This window comes from Perca flavescens, chromosome 20, assembly GCF_004354835.1.
Source record: "Perca flavescens isolate YP-PL-M2 chromosome 20, PFLA_1.0, whole genome shotgun sequence".
Taxonomy (NCBI): Eukaryota; Metazoa; Chordata; class Actinopteri; order Perciformes; family Percidae; genus Perca; species Perca flavescens.
In genome coordinates this window covers 29,834,734-29,855,826 of record NC_041350.1, presented here as the reverse complement: position 1 = coordinate 29,855,826, position 21,093 = coordinate 29,834,734, and the positions used below count along the sequence as shown (strand labels likewise).

At 43.7% G+C, this 21,093-nt stretch overlaps 1 protein-coding gene across 2 annotated transcripts in view; it reads left to right on the top strand.

The window, feature by feature from the left end:
* Positions 1–21,093, top strand: part of LOC114546348 (nesprin-2) — a 152,551-nt gene that overhangs the window by 42,349 nt on the left and 89,109 nt on the right. The window contains exons 10-16 of one of the 2 annotated variants that reach the window (XM_028565063.1): positions 1,026–1,133; positions 1,837–2,037; positions 2,121–2,294; positions 3,708–3,839; positions 5,681–5,874; positions 6,447–6,579; positions 7,355–7,600. In XM_028565063.1, the coding sequence (XP_028420864.1) occupies positions 1,026–1,133; positions 1,837–2,037; positions 2,121–2,294; positions 3,708–3,839; positions 5,681–5,874; positions 6,447–6,579; positions 7,355–7,600 (1,188 nt within the window). Of the gene's footprint in view, positions 1–1,013; positions 1,134–1,836; positions 2,038–2,120; positions 2,295–3,707; positions 3,840–5,680; positions 5,875–6,446; positions 6,580–7,354; positions 7,601–21,093 lie in introns of both variants that reach the window. The other variant, XM_028565062.1, reaches the window with a different exon arrangement.

The following is a 21,093-nucleotide window of genomic DNA, read 5'->3' as shown; positions in this document are numbered from 1 at the left end:
TTTTACAAGCAACTCATAATCTGAGTGATTTGAATGAACTACTGTTGATGTTTGATGGTTTTAGGACTGCAGCGATTAACCGATTTGTCTGTTTCATATCATTGAAGTAAATATAATTCAATTTAAATTCAACTGAATATTGACTGTTGGTCAGAAAAAAAAAACATTTAAGATGGAAAAATGTGCTGGACATTTTTTCTCCTTTTTCTCATAGTTAATTAGGAATATAATCAGCACATTTATATTGAAAATTATTGTTACTTGCAGCCCTAGATGGTTTTTGCTTTCAGCCTACCTTATTGACACTCAATACATAGCGGACAGAATTATACACTGTTTCACAGAAGTCTGCAGTATTTCACCAATGTTGTCGTAGATTACAAGCCTTTGTCATTATTACCAAAACTCACAATTATCACCTAAAAGCTCAAAGGTCAGGCATATAACCTTTTTACTTTCAGTCTGTTTTGCCTATAAGTATCAAACGTTTCATTTGGATAAGTTGTCAAAAGGAAAAATACTATGAGCCACATTTCCCATTCCCAGCACTGAGATATTGAAATGGTTCTGGATATAAACTACAGGAAAAACAAAAGAATAGACCTAGTTTTATGGGGTAATAGCCTACTGTAGTTCATGTACCCGTATGTATTATCTTTGTGTCATTGACATAACAGTTTACAGTTGAGTAGAGAGAAAAAAACAAAACACATTGAAGATAAGCTTACTATAGGTAAGGCAGCCACTACAGTTAAGCTTAAGAATTGACTGTGTTTTCCACATGTATGTTTAACATTAAACATGATGTATAAGTAATATCCATTTCTTTTCATCCATTTGGGCCAGTATAATATGCAACTCAGTTGTATACAATTAAAATGTAGTAGGGGGTCCCTTCTTGGTCTCTCTTTCAGCTAAGGGGTTCCTGGCCCAAAAAACATTGAAGACCCCTGAGTTAGACTGTTTGTCATAAGGTTATTATTCGTCCCAGTGTACGTGTGTTCATTTTCCAGGCTGTGGTTCAGATGCAGGAGTCTCTGCAGCAGCAGGTGGAGCAGGTGAGCTCCATACTGGAGGAGGCGGAGCGACGCAACGTGCCTGCCTCTCTCATCCAGCAGGCCTCACAGCTGCAGGTATGCTAACTGCTCTACATCACATCTGGGACAGGAGTAAAGGAAGGTGCTTTGCGTGAGCACTAAGACATTTGGGAAGCTTACTCCCTTATAAAAAAGGACCAAATAAGTGATACATAAGTATATTTTGGGGTCCAAGCCCGAGGGGCCGGGAGTTCCAGTACCGGCTGTGCTGGAAACCCTATTGTAATTGCTAAGATTAATATTTTTCTGGAGATAAGTTTGGCTGTAGCCTAAATTGTGCATGGTGGGGCAGGGCAATTTTCAGGACTGGTCCAGAACCCGGCAAGGACTTCAGGCACAAAAATTGACAAACTTCTGCCAGCAAGGGGGCGCAATAATAATAAAATACGCAAAATTTGGAGGGTAGGAACTAGGGCCACTCCTGGGGCGCGCCTACATTCTTGTACTAATTGGTGGAAATGGGCGCCTATTACACCGAAAACAAATGCTTTGATGCTTTTAAATGGATGCACGTGATGAATGTAAATGGAAAGTTAGCATTTTCAATTTACTGCAGACCTTGCAGTTTACACATTGCAATATTTCCTGACATTTGACTTGCCGCTGTCGCGCTTTGGGTTCAACTCCCCCGGACTCTGCAGGTTGCCGAGAGGAATTTTTGCTTGGGAGGCTTGGATCCCTTCATAACTGCTTGCAGTTCTAATTAAATCTTGAAATTGTGTTTCTCTTCTATGCATAGGGTGAGCTGGACAGTTCTCTGGGTGGTGTTCGCTCCCGCTGTGAGGAGCTGAACAACAGTGTAGAGCTGCAGCAGCAGTATGAGAGGCTGGTCCACAGCCTGGAGGAGCTGCTCGCTCTGGGTCCTGAACGCCTCGCACAGCCGCCTGACACGGAGCTCGGCAGCAGAACTCAGCTCCAGCAGCGGCTCAGCAGTCATACGGTCCGTCAGTGGATTACAGCGAAAATACAGTTTAGAGTGCTAATCTAAAATATAATCTTTAACATTACCATTTCTGTAATCAGAAGTTCTTCCAGTTCCTGGGCCATCATTTTAGTATCCTGCAGTACCTGAGCCAGAGAGTCCCAGAGAGCGCCCTCCAGAGGTGGGAGGCTGTAGTGATGGGCCTGCAGGATGAGGTGGCCCGACTGCAGCAGCATGGACTGGAGAAAGGGATCATGATGCAGGAAACGTTACAGGTAGTGCATGGAATGCAATTTAATTTATCTGATAATAACAAAATATTATCCAAACAGCATCTTACTTACAGAGCCGCTGTCATGGCTGTGCACTCTTAAGCGTGATTTATGCTTCTGCGTTAAATGGGTGCCGTGGCTACGTACCTAGGTTCACCGGACCCTACGCCTGACGTGCACCTCTTAAAAAATGTGACTACGTGGCAACGCACGTTGCCCGGCCGTGGCATGGTAGCGTTGTCCAGCCGTGGCATGGTAGCGTTGCATTTCCCCCGACTCATTCCTGGTTCTCCTTCTCCATAAACAACATGAAATCAAGGAGAGTTTTTCCCACTATGACTCTAGAGTCAGTCCTCGCTCTACCACACACTCCCCACACACACACACACATGCCGGCCCTGCTATGCTCTTAAAGAGATCAACACTTCAAGCCACTAATGTAGGCTACGGCAAAAACTCTGCGTGGAGCCTCCGCAGAACCATAAATCACACTTTAATCACACATAATTTGAAACTAGAATGTTTCTAAGAGCAAATAATGGATTTTTCCACAAGTACATGAATGTAGCATGATACAGTACCAAAAAAGTAAAGTATTCAGTCACTTCTGAATCATCAATCATCGAGAGTAATCTGTTCATCCAAATGATTTTGTTGAGATTTTTTGCACACATAATGTCCTGGGTGAATTTTAATTATACAACAGGTGAAGTTAATTAAAGCCCTTAAATCATTATGAGAATTAGAAGAATTTAAGATATATATTTTTTTGGAACATACATAACAGACAAACACAACTGAACTAGAACAACAACCCTCTCCCACGCCCCACCCTCTGCGGTCTCGAGGAAAACGAAAACAAATAAATAAACAAAAACAGAAATCCCACCTTGCCTAGTCGCCCTCCTCTACTTCTTGTGATGCTGAGGTCATTAGGACTGATACTTGTGCTGCTGCACCTTTCCATAGGTCTATAATTGATGATTTAGCTTTGTTAATCCTTGCTGTAGAGAGCTCAAGCATAACTATGTCCAGAAAATACGCCAACCACTGTTTTATACAAAGCGAGTGGGGGGGGAGACAGCACTGAGCTATCATTTTCTTGGTCACAGTTGATCCGGCTAGCCAAATTTTCTTCTGTCTCCCAACTAGGTGTAATTTAGAGTCATCATTAAGTAACAAAACAATTGAGTCAGTAGGAATTCGACATCCTATCAAATTAGATATTATTGATGTTGTTTTATTCCAAAACTCATGTACCTGTTCACATTCCGAGACCATGTGCAGGAAAGTTCCAGTTTGTTCAGGTTGGCAGAACATGCAATAGGAAGTAGGAATGGCTTTAGAGATCGCAGAAGTGATTTTAATAAACAGAGACATCTCGTCTGACCGTCTTCATCTCTCTATCTGTCTCAGGTGTGGTCACAGTGGGAGGAGGACAGCGCCTGGTCAGATTCCCTGCTCAGAGCCATTGAGACTTCATTTCCCAAGATGCACGAGTGGGGTAATTCTGAGGAGCAGATTTCGGAGAAGCTCTCTGTCTACCAGGTAATCTTTATTAATACATGTGTTCTTTCTGACCTTTGGGGGACAGAATGATGTTGGTGATGTACCAACAAGCAGCTGACCACAGGACTGAGCACATTTGGCAATGTTCCATTCTGCTCATTTGGGCATGCTCTCCATGCTGTACTTTGTGCATTGCACTCAAAACCTAATTGGCCCAATTAAATACAAGCGAATGGGTTGTTTTCTGTACAGGTACATGATGTTCCTCGGATTTTATGTGAGTTATTAGCCGAACTCCAAATCATTTAGGTTCACATTACCTGTTGCTCTAATGTGGGATTGGAAATGTGTCTCTTATTTATCTGAAATGGACTACAGTATATGCTGCAGCTGGCTCAGAGGTACTATGCACTATTGCATATGGTCAAAGTAGTAAAATGAGGTGAAAAGGGGGGCATTGAGGAATGGAGACATTATAGCCAGGCTAGCTGTTTCCCCATGCTTCTAGTCTTTATGTAGTCTGGATCAATGGAAGTACATTTCCAGGATTAAACAAACAACAACAAACTTCAAGCTAGCAAGCTACACACTGAAAAAATAAAGTATTTTAAAAACCACGCCACGATCTTCCTGTCACCAATTAGTTTTAAACCTCCCCACCGTGCAGCACAATGCCATCCGGATGATTCTTCTCTCCCGTATTAGTGTGAAACCATTCTCCCCTTCATCTATCGCTCTGTCTGTCAAGATCTCCTCTTTCTTCTTTTCTCTACGCTTCTCTGTTCTGCCTCCTTATCTCTGCCCATCTTCCCAGCATCCTCTTCTCTCAGCGGTCTTCCTATCCCTCCCTCTCTCCCACTTCTTCATCCCCTCTCATCTCCTCTTCCTGTAGTTATTTATTTTCTATTCCTCTCTTTTCTCCTCCTCACTTCCGTTTTTGTCGACTCTTCTGATTCATAGTCTTTTTCTCTCCCCTCCCTTGACTTTTTTGCCTTCTAACTCACCTCCTTTTCAAGTTTAAGTTCAAATTGATACTGTAGGTCTGTCACAAATTAACAAATAAAGACTACACATATTCTGTGTATACTGTACATGTTAAAAGCAATATCTGGCTGGAGCCAGGCTAGCTGTTTCCCCATGCTTCTAGTCTTTATGTAGTCTGGATCAACGGAAGTACATTTCTAGGATTAAGCCTGATATCACGCGCCGGAATTCAGGCTTTGCCCCTCACCCTACGCTCTCTGTGTGTTGCCGTTCTCAAAATCCCTTTGCTACGGGAAACAACAACAAACGTCGAAAACACCAAGTTTGCCAAGTTTTAAAGAAAATTTGGATTGTCCAACAAGGCAGGCCTAATTAGTTATTTCGGGGAATAGTTGTTAAGATTTACAAAGAATATGTTTACAGCATTTCCTCTCTAACTGGGACGTTTTGGTACCGATTGGTGGGATTGCTGTGGACAAAGAACACACGGCCATACACTGATAAGAGTAACCATGTATTTAGCTAATTTAAATAGCTCACGTTGCTGATTGTGTCAACAGTTAACTGTATTTATTATTGTATGTGGTGTTTTTTTTTTTTTTTGTGGGATGCAAATGTTCCACCAAAACAAGTTCCTTACCGAGACTATTTTGCAGAGCCACCATCGCTGCGTTCCGGAGCTTAGTGCCGCCCAAGACCATTGTGATTGGTTTAAAGAAATGCAAACAACTCAAAGCATTTTTTTCTCCTATCCCAGAATGTATGTGGGGTGTAGCCAGACCTCACTCCACAGCGCTGTCTGGTAATGTGAGACTTGTCTTGATGCTAAGCTAATCGCTTCCTGGCACTAGACATGAGAGTTAATAAGTGTTTATAAAGTTTTGTCTGTTTGACAGGAGCTGCGTGGCGTTCTGGAGGGGAACAAAGCGCGGTTCAGTGGGATGCTGGAGGCGGGGCTCTGGCTGCAGGGGGCAGGCTTTAGAGCAGTGGTTGTGTCCACCAGCCAGCTGGAGGCCCGCTGGAGAGCGCTGCACAGGAAGGTGGAGCAGCAACGCACCAACGCAGACAGGAACAGGAAGCTGAGCTACAGGTGAGCGATGAGGAACAGAGAAATATACTTTGCTGCAAAGTTAGAACTTGTTTAGACCAAAGAGTAAGTATTAAATATAAAAGGTTTCATTTAACTTACATTTTTTATTTTCATTGAAATGTTGAAATTAAATTCTTCCCCATATTTTTGACTGGTGGAAATCTTCATCCTAGTATAAGAGTTTAGTTGTTTAGCAAGGTGGGTTATAATGTGATAAAATGTGCACAGCATCTAATAAAAAAAACACCTAATAAGAATGTTTAAGTCTAAATAAAGCTATATATAAGATACAATTTGCTTTAAATAAATATGGGGCGCCCTGTTAGCTCACCTTGTGGAGCGTGCGCCGCATGCGCCAAGGCTCGGTCCTTACCGCAGTGGCCAAGGGTTCGAGTCCGACCTGCGGCCCTTTGCTGCATGTCTTCCCCCTCTCTCCCCCCTTTCCTGTATACAACTGTCCTATCAATTAAAGACCAAAATGTCCCAAAAATAATCTTAAAAAACAAATATTTAGATGACACTGTAATCTTGTAGATTTGTTTAACAATGTTCTATTTTCCACTAATAAACAGTTTTTTTCGTGACTCTGCGGTACTGGCTGACTGGATGGGTGGGGCCAGGGAGCTGATTGACAGATGCAGTCAGCTCTCAGCTGAGGAGGAGATGGATGCCGAACAGAGGCGTGATCACTACCTCCAGTTTGTGGTGAGCAGACACCCACAGACTCACTCTTTGCACATAACAAACTCCACTGAGGAAAGAAATCATTTAAACCATTAGTGTTAAAACTCATTTTCACTAAGGGCCACCCTGGAAAATGAAAATCACGTTGACTGTAGCTTTTTTTTGCCATTTGTTGCATTTTTCGTCATTTTTGTTGCTTTTTGGGAATTTCTGAGTGTCAAAGTCGGCAAGTCTGCCAACTTCTACTTTGAGTGTTGCATAATTACATTTTGAAAAAAAGTTTCCTGTCTTTTTGGGTTTGGCGCACAAATAGATTAAATTTATTGTTAACCTGAAGTTGATAAAAACCTGCAAGGGGCCCGCAGGCCTTGAGTTTGACACGTATGATTTAAACCTTTTCAAATACAAGCTTTAATTAAATAATTACTTACTTTTCCCTTTATAAGTGGCCAAATTTGTTGAGTTTTTTCTTTGCATTCTGCAATAAATAAAATCAGCTTCAAGCAAGTCATCTTTCATATCATTATGTTAAAGACTTTCTGAAGTCTGTCCACATAAAATAGATTAGATTAGAAATAGAGTATCACGTTTTGAGGTCTGTTCAGTGAGTCAGAACCTTCTACGCACTACACTATACCTCCTATAATTGCACTTGGCAAAATGTTCAAATTATTAAAGAAAAAAAAAGAGAAGTGAGTTGAGAATGTCAGATATTTTGGCAACGACCCTGTCAACCCCCACAGAGCACATTATGCTAATGTTGAGAAGAGAATATAACAAAACCTTTCTATTTTAGGCCTTGACCAACGAGTTGAATGCCAAATGTGGACTGAAGGTGGCTGTGATCAGTGCTGGAACCCAGCTGGTCCAGCTGAGTGAAGAGGAAGGAGACTCTGACAGAAATCCAGAGGACATAACGACTTCACTATCTCAGACTTCAGAGCCAGATCTGTGCTCCATCCCGTCCCAGCTCAGACAAATAGAGCGGGACTGGTCTAGTCTGCTGGCCCATGTTCCTGTCGTCCAACAAGCCCTGCATAAGGTCAGGAGATTCCTCATGTAGTTTGTCACTTCCAGAAGCTTTATATAATAATAATAATAATAAATTGAATTTATATAGTGCTTTTCATAGACTCAAAGTCGCTTTACAAAATTACAAAAACAAAACAAAACAAACAAAACAAAACAAGATTCAGGCACAGATGAAAAGGGAGGGGGGCGTGGGGCTACGGATAGGCAGAGGTGAAGAGATGGGTCTTGAGGTGGGACTGGAAGATGGTGAGGGACTCAGAGGTGCGGATCTCTTGAGGGAGGGAGTTCCAGAGCCTGGGAGCTGCCCTGGAGAATGCTCTGTCCCCAAAACTGCGCAGGTTGGATTTTTGGATGGAGAGGAGACCAGCTGAGGTGGATCTGAGGGACCGTGAGGGTTGGTACGGTGAGAGGAGGTCAGTGAGGTATGAGGGAGCCAGATGGTGGAGGGCTTTGTGGGTGAGGACCAGGATTTTGTAGGTGATCTGGTGGGAGATGGGAAGCCAGTGGAGTTGTTTTAGGACTGGAGTGATGTGGTGCCAGGATTTGGAGCGGGTGATAAGTCGGCGGCTGCGTTTTGGACCAGCTGGAGTCGGTTGATGTTGGTAGAGCTGATGCCGAGGAGGAGTAAGTTGCAGTAGGAGATGAAGGCGTGAATGAGTCTTTCAGCAACGGGGGGTGTGAGAGAGGGTCTGATTTTGGCAATGTTGCGGAGGTGAAAGAAGGAGGTTTTAATGACTTGACAGATGTGAGGCTCAAGGGAGAGGGTGGAGTCAAAGATCACACCAAGGTTGCGGGCCTGGGGAGATGGGGAGACAATGGTGCCGTCGATGGTGAGAGTGGGGTTATTGGTTTTGCTGAGTGTGGATTTGGAGCCTATGAGGAGGAATTCTGTTTTATCGCTGTTGAGTTTGAGGAAGTTGTGTTGCATCCAGGTTTTAATAGCTGACAGACAGGAGTTGATGTGGGAGAGGGGAGGATTGTGGGGGGATTTGGTGCTGAGGTAGATCTGGGTGTCATCAGCTTAACAGTGGAAGTCCAGGTTGAAGTGGCGGAGTATCTGACCAAGAGGGAGGATGTAGATGATGAAGAGGAGGGGGCCGAGTACCGAGCCTTGGGGAACACCTTGAGTGGCTGTGGCAGAGGTGTGGTTATGGAGAGAGATGAAGTGGGATCTGTTGGATAGGTAGGAGTGGAGCCAGCTGAGTGCAGTACCTTTGATACCGAGGTCATTGAGTCTGGTGAGCAGGATGTTATGGCTCATAGTATCGAAGGCTCACTCAGGTCAAGGAGGATGAGGATGTTGAAGGAACCAGTGTCAGCACAGGTGAAGAGGTCGTTGAGGACTTTGAGGAGAGCGGTTTCAGTGCTGTGGAGGGGGCGAAATCCAGATTGGAGGGGTTCGAATTGGTTATTGGCATGAAGATGGGTATATACGACTATACGTTCCAGGGTTTTAGACCGAAAGGGGAGGTTGGATATTGGGCGGTAGTTGTTGAGTGAGGAGGGATCCAGACCAGGTTTTTTAAGGATTGGGGTGAAAGTGGCAGTTTTGAAGGCAGAGGGGACAGTTCCAAGGGACAGTGAGGAGTTGAAGAGGTTAGTGAGGTAGGGGCATAGGACGGAGAGGCAGGACTTCAGTAGTGGAGTAGGGAGGGGGTCAAGGGAGCAGGTAGTGGGTTTGGAAGAGCTGATGAGTTTGGAGATTTCAGGAGGAGTGACCGGGTCAAACTGGGAGAGGAGGCAGTGAGGAGGAGGGGTCGGGAGGTCAGGAGAAATGGGGAGAGGAGGGTCCATGGTGGGTGCTGGAGTAGATACTGAGAGACGAGATACAGGGGATAGAGCTTGGTAGATGATTTTGATTTTGTCGGCGAAAAAGTGGAGGAATGAGTTGCAGAGATCCGGAGTAGAGGTAGGGAGGGTGTTGGTCTGAGGCTTGATGAGGTTGTTCATTGTGGAGAAGAGGGTTCTGGGGTTTTGGCAGGGGTCAGTGAGGATGGTGGAAAGGTAGGCAGATTTGGCAGCAATGAGAGAGTCTTTGTAGGCAGTGAGATGGAGTTTATAGGCTTCATGATGGACTGTGAGGGATGATTTCTTTGTCAGACGTTCAAGTTGGTGGCCAGTTTGTTTCATTTTCCAGAATGCAGGTGTGTACCAGGGTGAAGAGGTGTTAAAAGTGTCAGTTTTTGTTTTGAGGGGGGCCAGAGTGTTGAGGGAGGTAGACAAGGTGGAGTTGAGGTGGTTTGTGAGATCATCAGGTGAGGTGAGGGTCGAGTCCAGGTGGAGAGTGGTGGAGAGCAGGTCAGAGAGATGGTGGGGATCGATAGATTTGAGGTTGCGGAAGGGGACGTGGGGTTGGGGAAGGAATGGTGAAACATATCAGTTTGTGATCAGAGAGGGGAAAGAGGCATGGATGGAGGTCGAGCACTGGTTGGTTAGTGGAGCAGACCAGGTCAAGGATGTGTCCTTTTTCATGGGTGGGAAATGTGACATGTTGGGTGAGAGAGAAGTTATTCAGTAAAATGGTGAATTCTGATGAGAGCTTGCAGGTGGGGGAGTCCATGTGGATGTTTGAGTCACCGAGTAGCAGCAGACGTGGAGAGAGAGATGAGGCTAGTGTGAGGAGTTCAGTAAAATCAGAGAGGAAGGAGGGATTTGGTTTAGGTGGCTGGTAAATGAGGATGACTGTCATGGAGGAAGGAGCTTTGAAGGCGAGATATTCAAACGATGATACTGAGGGGAGGGTGAGTTCTGTGATCTGGAAGTTCTGATTGAAAATAATGGCGAGGCCACCTCCACGGCGGGAGGGGTGGGATTTGCAGATGTAGTTGTAGCCAGGGGGGGATGCTTGGCTGAGGGAGAAGAAGTCATTGGGTTGTTGCCAAGTTTCAGTGAGCAGAAGGAAGTCCAGAGTGTTGTCTAGGATTAGTTCATGGAGGGCAGGGGCTTTATTGTTGAGCGATCGGGTGTTGAGGAGGGCAAAGTTGGCATGGTGGTGGGATGGGGTCAGGCTGGAGAGATCTGAGTTTGTCCCGGTTAGCAGCGCGTGTGGTCGGTGGGGTGTGGGGGTATTGCATTTGAGGGGGGACAGTGAGCGGATTTGTAAATGATTGGAGCGTATGATTAAGTGTATGTGAAGTGCGGAAAGCACTGTAGTCCAGTCCGGGTTTTCTGTGCAGCCTGACGCTGTGCTCAGCCCTATGTGAACCAGTGGGTGAAGCATTCTGATGACGTGGGACAGGTGCGACAGAGCGTGCAGGTGACCAGATGGATGGAATGGATTGTCCGTGGTGGAAGAAAACTAACTTGCGGCGAGAGCTTTTGTGGATGTTGTCGGTACACGATCCGTTCTGCCTGAACGATCCGTTCTGCACATGCGTGATCCGTTTTGCACATGCACAAAATTATTGCGCATGCCGTAAACATTTTGTCGTAAATCCTCATTTACGACACTGCACGATCTGTTCCACGCTTCCGGTCGACAGCCACGCTAACGTTAGTTTAGCTAACAGCTAATTCGGCTAACCGCTAGCTGAGACAGCATGTAATAACTTTAAAAGACCCTCAAAATAAAACTTGAAAATAAACGTTAACATATATAACAGCTGTTACGTCAGTTCTACTTTACTTGTGCTCATTTAAAATACAATCACTCAATATTTGTCTTTATTGTTATTACTGTAAAGTCTTAATTTAGCTGTAGCCTGCTTTTCCCATTAAGTTTGACTTAACGTTATTTTAGACTGAATCTAGCTGGAACAGATCGTGCAGGTCGTATCCTCGGTAAAACAGTATTATCTTGCGCATGTGCAGAACGGATTGTGCAGGCAGAACGGATCGTCCGAGCTGTTTGATGACTGGGATGCAGGATGGAATGGAGTAGTTGACGAGTTCGACCAGTTGCAGAGTTGAATATTTGAACATGATGCTGAGCGGAGGGATGATGTGAGTGCCAGAATGATCCACAGCATGACAGGAGGAGATGAAAGTCTAGTTACGGCACGGATCTGGTGGATGTTGCCTGTGAGAAGGTCAGCAATCGGGTTAGCCGCTGTAGCAGCTAGAATTAGCCGCCACGCATTTGGTGAATGGGGGCAGTCAGCTAGCGGCTAACCGACGAGGCGAGAGTCCGGTCGAGGAGCCCAGGCAGCTTCGGGAACCAGCTGAGAGGTTGTCCAGAGGTACAGAGGCTGTCCGGAGGTAGAGGTACAGCGAACACAAACAAACAGGAACACAACAGAGTAGCAGACGGAGAAGCGGCGAATAAGCAGCGCTAGCGTCCTCTCACTTCGCATAAATATATAGGATAAGAAGTTTTCAGAGGTGTGACTTATTTAAATTTGTAATTCTCAATTAGAATAGATGGTGTTTGTGGTTTCTTGGTCTCTTCTAGTTTTTCAGAATATTTATTGACTTTTTTTATTGCATTATTTTGACCAAAATAACAAAAAGAATGGAGGTTTTGTTTCTAAATGTTAAAAAAAAGAACCATAATTTGCTTCTTCGTGCGCACATGTGGCATGTGACTCAGAGTGTAGAGAGGGTTGGCCCTTAACCACAATATTGGTGGTTCCATCCTGCGGCCGCATGTCAAAGTGTCCTTGAGCAAGACACTGAACCCCAAGTTGGTCCCCGGACACTGTAAGATGCTAAGGATGGGTTAAATGCAGAGATTGAATTTCACTACATTGTACTGCAGTTCTATGTGACGATTAAGAAATAAAGTAAAGTGTTTCACATGTACAGTAAAGAGCAGACAGTTTCATATTTTAAAAACCATGCCACAGTCTTCCTGTCACCAATTAGTTTTAAACATCCCAACCGTGCAGCACAATGCCCTCCGTATGACTCTTCTCTATTAGTGTGAAACCATTCTCCCCTCCATCTATCACTCTGTCTGTTAAAATCTCCTCTCAGCTGTCTTCCTATCCCTCCCTCTCTCCCACTTCTTCATCCCCTCTCATCTCCTCTACCTGTAGTTATTTATTTTCTATTCCTCTCTTTTCTCCTCCTCACCTCCGTTTTTTGTCAACTCTTCTGATTCATAGTCTTTTTCTCTCCCCTCCCTTGACTTTTTGGCCTTCTAACTCACCTCCTTTTCAAGTTTAAGTTCAAATTGAAAGCTTATTTCAGATAAATGCATATTATACTGTAGGTCTGTCATAAGGCGCTTATGGATCCAACTCTGTATCTTGTACATTACCCCACTAATAATGCCCAAAATGATACCAAATGTTTACAGTAGTACAAATAGGTTATGTACTCATAAAACGATGGTTTGTAAGTACACCAGGAGTTTATTTAAATAACACTTGCCTGCTGGCTTCTGCTCTCTGCTGCTACTGGCAGTAAGACGAGTGCTTAGGGACGTCTACAAATTACAACAACGAAAAGAGATACAACAAAAATCTTTACTACTAGGAGTTCTCCTATGGATACTTGCAACAGCTTAGCATAAATCTTGGACACTAATCCTCTCACAGGGAAATCAAAAAAACATTTAATGACCATTTAATGAGTGCACCTCAAGAATCATTCCCCATGGCACTCCATAACAATTTAGGTCTGATCCAGTGGCGGTGCGTGGCAAATTTGACCGAGGAAGCCAGTGAGCTTACTATGTATACTTGCTCCATCGTATGTCTGACAATGAGCTTTGTTTCAGGATTGTAGTTGGTAATTGCCAGCATCACCACAGCAGTTATGGCTTCAGCATCTCGTTCAAGGCTAACGTCAAAGAAACCGCTCACATATCATTCCCTTTTCATTTACGTAGTGGATAATGACCGTCAATTGGCACTTGCATGATATGTCTGTGGTGTCATCCACTTCCACTGCTATGAATGACGCTGTGTTTATTTCTTTATCTATTTCTTCCTGAATAACATGAGCAGCGCTCTCTATTATGTCATTCTGAATTGTCTTTGACACACCCGTAAAAGTTGTAGCTGATGCTAGGCGCTCTGCTAGCGTTGTCAAACTCAGCGACAGCTTGCACCAGAGCTGCGGGAACATATTTTGAATTGAGGGTGCTGACAAAGCCTAAGTCAACCACCACACACCAAACTGCAGCCATCACAATTTATTGAACTGTATAGAGATTCAATTCATATAAATAGCCTATTCAAGACCGTAATTAGTCTGCCGTGGGCTACTGATCCCGAAACACCGGGAAATAATAGACCGTTATCGCTATTTAACAAAGATACATTTATTTCATACCCATACTGTCAAGATGAAGACAAAATATCTCTATTTATTAAAACAAAGGCAATTTGTGGTGTCAAAACAGTGCTAAGGCTTCGCTAATAAAACTGGAACACAGGTACACACTTGGACGCTCCACAAGTGAAAAAACAAAAACAACTAGAACTGCAAGCAGTTATGACGGGGCCCAAGCCTCCGATGCCAGTCGTCCCCGACGCCCCGGGGAGCCACGCCAGTCGCCCACGATGACCCGGGAAGCTGCGCCAATACGGGACTTGGTGAATATCGAGAGGTTTGATGTACAAGGTCTGCGGTACTCTGCCGTTGCAAATGTAGTGGTTAACAGTGCCTCTCCATGCATGTACAGATTAGCTTTAACAATTCTCTACCATAAACAAACTTCTTAAACCCCTGACCACAGGGGACAGCAGAGAGAAATGAGAGAGTGACTGAGAGGGTGGAGGGGGGGAGGCAGGTGTGGTATTTGAAAGAGCAGGGGAGGTGGTCAGGTTGTTGTAAATGGTGTCATAGGCGCCAATTGATGTTTTCCTCCGAGGGTGCTCACAGGCGCACGTTGTTTAAAAAAACAAAGTAGTCAAAAGTTGTTTGCATTTCAGAACCTTAGGAAATGGACAGCGGCCGACACGAGCACACGCGGCAATTAACTCGATGATAAAGCCGTAAAGTAGGCTTTCAACTCAGGACAGAGCCACATCTCACAAATACAGATAGGATTGGAGATGAGAAGTTTAACTGACACGTGACCGCAATCAACTTTGTGGGAAATTAAGAATCAATTCCACCGACATAACCAATCACACTATGACAGACTCTCCACTTAGCACCAACTGCAATGTTTAATTGCACGGTATCAGGGTATATGAATGGTGTTGATTTTGGCCACTGTGAAGATTGTAGAAACTTTGTCAGGTGGGTTAAGAAGTTTCTTTATTGTAGAGAACTATGGGACCAGGCAAAAGCGAAAACCAAAACCGGTAGGAGGTAAACATCAGTAAATATTGAGACGTGTGAGCTGCAAGGTCTTTGATACATTCCCATTGCAAATATTCCATTAACATTGATTAACAGGGCAAAACACTTATATGTTGATTATAGCGCCCCCTAATGGCCGATCTTCGCCAAATTTGGTAGGGAGCCTCAGAGCAGCATGCCAAATGAGCATCACAAGTTTTGTGTTGATAGCTTTTACTGTGGCAAAGATATTGCAATTGCAAATTTCCCATTGAAATGCATTGAGTTAGTGGGCGAAACAAATAAACGTTGCTTATAGCGCCCCCTAAAGGCCGATCTTCACCAAATTTGGTACAGAGTATCGTCGTCAGATGTTGAACAAGGACCTCAAGCTGATAACATTTAATTTGGCCGAGATATGATATATGTGTGTGGTAGCTAGCTAGGAAAATTTGTTTTGTCGTCAAATGTGCATACTTTAACATAGCAAAATTCCTTCAATAACTTTTTGTCAGGTCCATCTGGAGATGCTATCTACCAGGTTTCGTGCAGATCGGTCGCACGGCCTAGGACGAGTTTGAAAAAGTTGGTTTTGCACATTGCACGATATTGCGAAAAGACTTTTGCGCGGTAATGGGCGTGGCCTATATCAGGTAATTCAGTTTGATTCAAGGAACACGTGAATGTAAGAATTTCTAATGTGCAATGTGTATTGTGGGAGTTAATGACAAAAAAACATTATAGCACCACCTAGTGGTCCACATGTGTAATTTTTGGTAGGTGTGATCCATGGCCCATTGTCCATCTACCCTGTAAAGTTAAAGTTGTTCACATTAGTGTAAGTGGTGAATCTAGAGTTGGGTCACATTGGGTCCCATAGGCCACGCCCACTTTGACCCCTCGGTACTCCATTCTAGGGATGGCCTCAGGATTGGCCCCAGATGGTACGCATCAAATTTTGTATAAATCGGATGAGCCGTTCATGAGATATAAAGTTTTTGTAGTTGTAGCGCCCCCTAGTGACCAATTTTCGTAAAACGCGTGGGGTACCTCCAGAGGGTCATGGCAATGAATAATCTAAAGTTTGGGGTTGATAGCATTTATTTTGGCTGAGATATGGCAAAGTTGGTGTTTTCATAGTTTAGCTACACAAATTAGTTTGTGCGTTATATGTGCATTTTTTATCGTACAAAAATTCCTTTAATAACTTTTTGTCAGGTCAGTCTGGGGATGCTATCTTCCAAGTTTCGTGCAGATCGGTCGCACGGTCTAGGAGGAGTTCGAAAAAGTAGGTTTTTGATAAATCACGATTTTTCACGCATAAAAGTCTAGGCGGAAATGGGCGTGGCCTATATCATGTGATTCAGTTGGATCCAGGGAACGCGTGGATGTATGGTTTTTGAATGTTGGGTGTACGGTGTGGGAGTTATAGGGCCAAACGCGTTTTTGTCTGCTATAGTGCCACCTAGTGGTGGAAATGGGTAAATATTTGCGCCAGAGGTCCTTGCGGGGTTTTGGACCAGTCCTGAAAATTGCAACCCCCCACCATGTACGGTTTAGGCTGCAGTCGGAGTTTTAGAAGAAGAAGAAGAAGAAGAAGAAGAAGAAGCGGAATAATAATAATCAGTAGAAAAACAATAGGGTTCCATGCTCCGGTGGAGACGTGAACCGCGTTGCCTTGCAACACGCGGTTCCCATGCCCCATTGGGCTTGGACCCCTAATAATCCTTAGAAAAACAATAGGGTTCCACAGCCCTGCTGTGCGAACGGCGTAGCTATTGCTACCGCCGGTTCTTGCAGACTCGGGCTTGGACCCCTAATAATCAGTAGAAAAACAATAGGGTTCCATGCTCCATTGGAGCTGTGAACCGCGATGCCTTGCATTACGCGGTTCCCATGCCCCCTCGGGCTTGGACCCCTAATAATCCTTAGAAAAACAATAGGGTTCCACAGCCCTGCTGTGCGAACAGCGTAGCTATTGCTACCGCCGGTTCTTGCAGACTCGGGCTTGGACCCCTACTAATAAAAATCCTTAGAAAAACAATAGGGTTCCACGCTCCGCTGGAGACGTGAACCGCGTTGCCTTGCAACACGCGGTTCCCTTGCAACACGCGGTTCCCTTGCAACACGCGGTTCCCTTGCCCCCTCGGGCTTGGACCCCTAATAATAAAGTCCAAAATCCAAGACCGAACAAACCAGGCACGGGTAACGCAGGATATCGGCACAAAGCTACGACAATGGTACAGAATATGCCTACTACAAGCTCAAACACTGAGCCACAAAACACAAAGGTATAAAACACATCACTGAATTATATTAAATCAAATGAAAGTGAAGCCAGCCAGTCAGTCCTGACATAAACATTGAAATAGAGAAATGCAGCCTTAAGCGTTTGTAGCACAGCAATACCAAAAAGGCATAAAGATATTGGGCCTGCGTGTTAAGCTGGGCCTAATAATTTTATAACAATACGGTAGGATAATTAAAAATCGGTGTGACCTCATTCTGATTTTCCAGTAGGCTAAGTAGGCTTTACACAAGTGTAAAAAAAAAAAAATTATCTCCAATAATTCGTATAAACTATCGTATAAACTTACTGAACAGTTGATAAATCATGCCAATTTACTGCATGGCGGCAGCATAATAATAAACCAGCATTATTACCTTGTGTTGCAGTCATAACACTAAAAAGAAATCCTCCTCTCCAAAACGTCTAGCAGGAAAAGTGTGACCCCCGAGGCTGGCAGCACTGAGTTGATGTTGCTGTTCTCTCTGCGGCTACCCTGGTGCTGCTAGCTTGGTTTACAAGATTAGCTCCCTTGTCGTCTGTTGCTAGCAGGGTAGCTACTTCATTCAGTTACAGTTGCTGAGTTTTCTGCCTCCAGTCCTTTACGCTTTTTAGCTTGTGGTTAATCTATAAAGAAATCCAAAATGCGCTTTTGTGCCATGGCTAGCTAACTTCTGTACTGTTGACCAGCCGGGAAAGTTTCCACAACTATCTTCACCACTCATGAATGAGCGTCAAAGGTGCACTGCGTGCCTCAGTTGTAGCTCAAAAGCAAGTCATAGTGAAGTAATTTTTAACAAGAAACTCAAGATCACCATCCACTGTGTAAACTTGCTGTTAACTGACTATTAGCTCAGCTGACGCCAGTCGGCACCGCTGCGTAGTAGCGTACTGTTACCATAGTTACGCATCTGTCTGAGGCATGTGATTGGTGAGAAGCCAGGTTCAACCTGGTTTTTTTATTTATGATAAATTGACCATTCAATGTAGCCTGACGTGGTCCTACTCAGATTCTAGTCAGTGAACTTCCTGACCTCGAATGTTGTGGGCGGGGCTAAATTCGGCTGGCATCCAGGCTACATTCAATGTTGAGCTCGGTCAAACCTAGCCTCAATCTGATTGGCTGAAAATATAAATTTTTTTCTCTAAGGGAGGCCAGGAAAAGCTGGCCTCCTTTGAGCGTTCGTAGCATTTTACTGGCCACTAGACAGAGCACAGACAGGACTGCACCACACACACAGTGACAGAGGGGCGCTGTTTCGCTCTACCAGCTATAGAAGAAAATGATAATGGAATGTTTTGATTAGGGAAATTTATAATTCCTACGGTTAAAAATATAAAACATAATTTAAAATATTCAAATATATTTTAAATTATAACATTTATTGTCAAATGTATTTTTATTTTATTTAAAAATATAATATATTTTATATTTAAAATTATGTTTTATATTTTCATGGGGAGGCCAGGCTTCCTTTGGCCTCCTAGAGAAACCACCACTGGTCTGATCTAAGATAGAAGTAAAAGGATGTCGTGGGGACCTCAAAACTAGCTCTCAGGTCTTCAAAACTCAACATACTTTTCTCATTGTATAACTAATCTAAAGTATAAATGCCTCTGTCACTCCACTGCTTAAAAGCAAAGGGTTTGTTACCAGACTTTAAGAGTGCATTGGGGTATTCAAATGCCACTTATTGGTGTAGCATAGTTGCTCCTTCACCTGTTTAAAGTTGGTCAATGTGTTAATAGGGCCATAGGCTACCATACACTTTTTTGGACACAAACATTGTCTTAGACTACCACTTATTTCTCTCCATGGAACTGTAGATGAGGGGTCCTCCTTCACTCTGAGGGCCTGTAGCTGAAAGGCTCTGTGATACATTTTAAAGTTGGAGAGGGCCAGGCCTCCCGTATTTGTGGTACGTTGCAGGGTAGAGTATTTTAGCTTAGGTTGTTTATTATTCCAAATATACTGCTGAATTAAGGTATTACATTTCTTCCAGAAATGTATTGGTGGGGATCATTGTACTTAAGAAATTCACACGAGGAACTATGTTCATTTTAGCAACAGCAATCCTGGACCGTAGTGATGCCGGCAGCGCAGACCAATTGGCCAGATCCCTTTGAACACTACTTAATATAGTTTAATAGTTGTCTCGGAGAACTCGCTGTAGCGATGCATGTATGATGATGCCCAAATATGTAATTTTGCTTTGGGTTGGTATTGTAACACTAATGGCTGATGTCACATGCCTGTTGTTCAATAAAAGAAGATTAGATTTATTACAGTTAATTTTATAGCCGGAGATTGAGCCAAATTTGTTGAAGAATTTTTGGAATAGAGTCCTCAAGATCAGAGATACAGAACAAAATATCATCTGCAATTGAGCTGATATTGAGCTGCTATTGAATTTAATTTGGACATTACAGATTTTATTTTGCCTGGGCTAACAGTTCAAGAGAGATTGCAAACAGCATGGAGGAAAGCGGGTATCCCTGTCGCGAGCCCCTCTCGATGGGAAATGGCTGAGAATGCAAGTTGAGAAAATGGCCGTGGGATTTGCATATAAAGTATGGCACCTTGTCAAAGAATTTGGCCCCCAAACCGAGCCGCTCCATTTCTTGCCACAAGTAGTTCCACTCCAGGTGGTCGAAAGCCTTTTAAATAAAAACTGCTGCCGTTGTTGGGAGGCTTTTGGCTTCCTCTGGCCTCCTGTATTTACATTTGTATTCTGTACAGCGATGCCCGAGCTCCACACACACCGCTGAGCCGATATGTGTGTGCGTTAAAACACTCAGCACCTGACTGGGAACGATACAGAGAGGATTACCAATGGCCGCTGGGGCAGATGAACTCACGCTAGTCTCTTTTCTGTATATAGGCTACAATTAAACCTTCGTGAATAAAAAGTCAATGCTTATCAATGCACTCACCTGTGTAGACCGGCATAAACATGTAGAAAGTGATATTTCAATCTGCTCAGTCAGTCCACTCTTGTCCACCGCGCTGTTTTACGCAAACACAGCTCTACTCTGCAAATAGTGAATTTTTACAAACAAGCTAAAACAAAAGCCGTTGGTTTTTAGTTTAACTGTTTATCTTAGTTTGCCGGGAATCTGGAAATTTTGACAAATTCTTGTAAACCTCACTGCTGGCTGAACAAACCAAACTCTATGCTGGAGCGGTAAATCTATGGAGGTATTATAAGACCAAAACAGATGCATCTGGCTACTTAATGTGCACGTAAATGACGCAATCGTTATGTTCGAGTTCTTCATTCTTGATGATGATGATGCTGGTTGCATTATTTTGCAACAGCAAATAATACAACCAGCAAATAAGACATACATGATGAGTGCATAGCCTGCTTATCAGTCCATTCATCATTAAAGCTGGGCTTTTCCAGTCAACTTTTCGCTTCAGCCTCTTTGACAGTGACCACCGTTTCTTTCTGCAAGCATTTTCCACCAATCAGGACGCTGCATACTACAACAATATTTCCATAATCACAGACTTTATCCATCACTCCTCAGTGAAATGCCTCCTAGTCTAAGATAATTTTCTAGTTAAAGAGCCAGTTATCATTATGGAGTTTCCATGTTTTTTAGGAGTTTGCTCACACTGGCCCTTGGAAAAATGTAGTTGATGACCCCTGACGTAGGGTCTTGTGTGAGCTATCATTGAACTCAGCAGGGAGTTCCCTTTTTCATTGGTGACGATTTGCAGTGTCTGAGTGCTGCGCAAATGCACGGTCGCAAGGAGCAGTGTCCGCCAGTAACCCCAACGCGAGCAGAGGCGCAAGGGCCCGTCCAACGCTGCTTGCAGCTTTAATTGGATCTGAATTTGTCATATTAAAAAACATAATTCAAATTCAGCTTTTGAAATGGCAAATTAAGAAATTTCATATTTTAATTTCTAAGAGATGAATCCAGAACAAATAAATTCAGATACATGGTTATAAGTTTTCAGTGGCAGTTCAAATTCAAATACTTATGTCTCTTACTTGACTGGAACTATATTTTCCAGCAGGGGCAGCAGC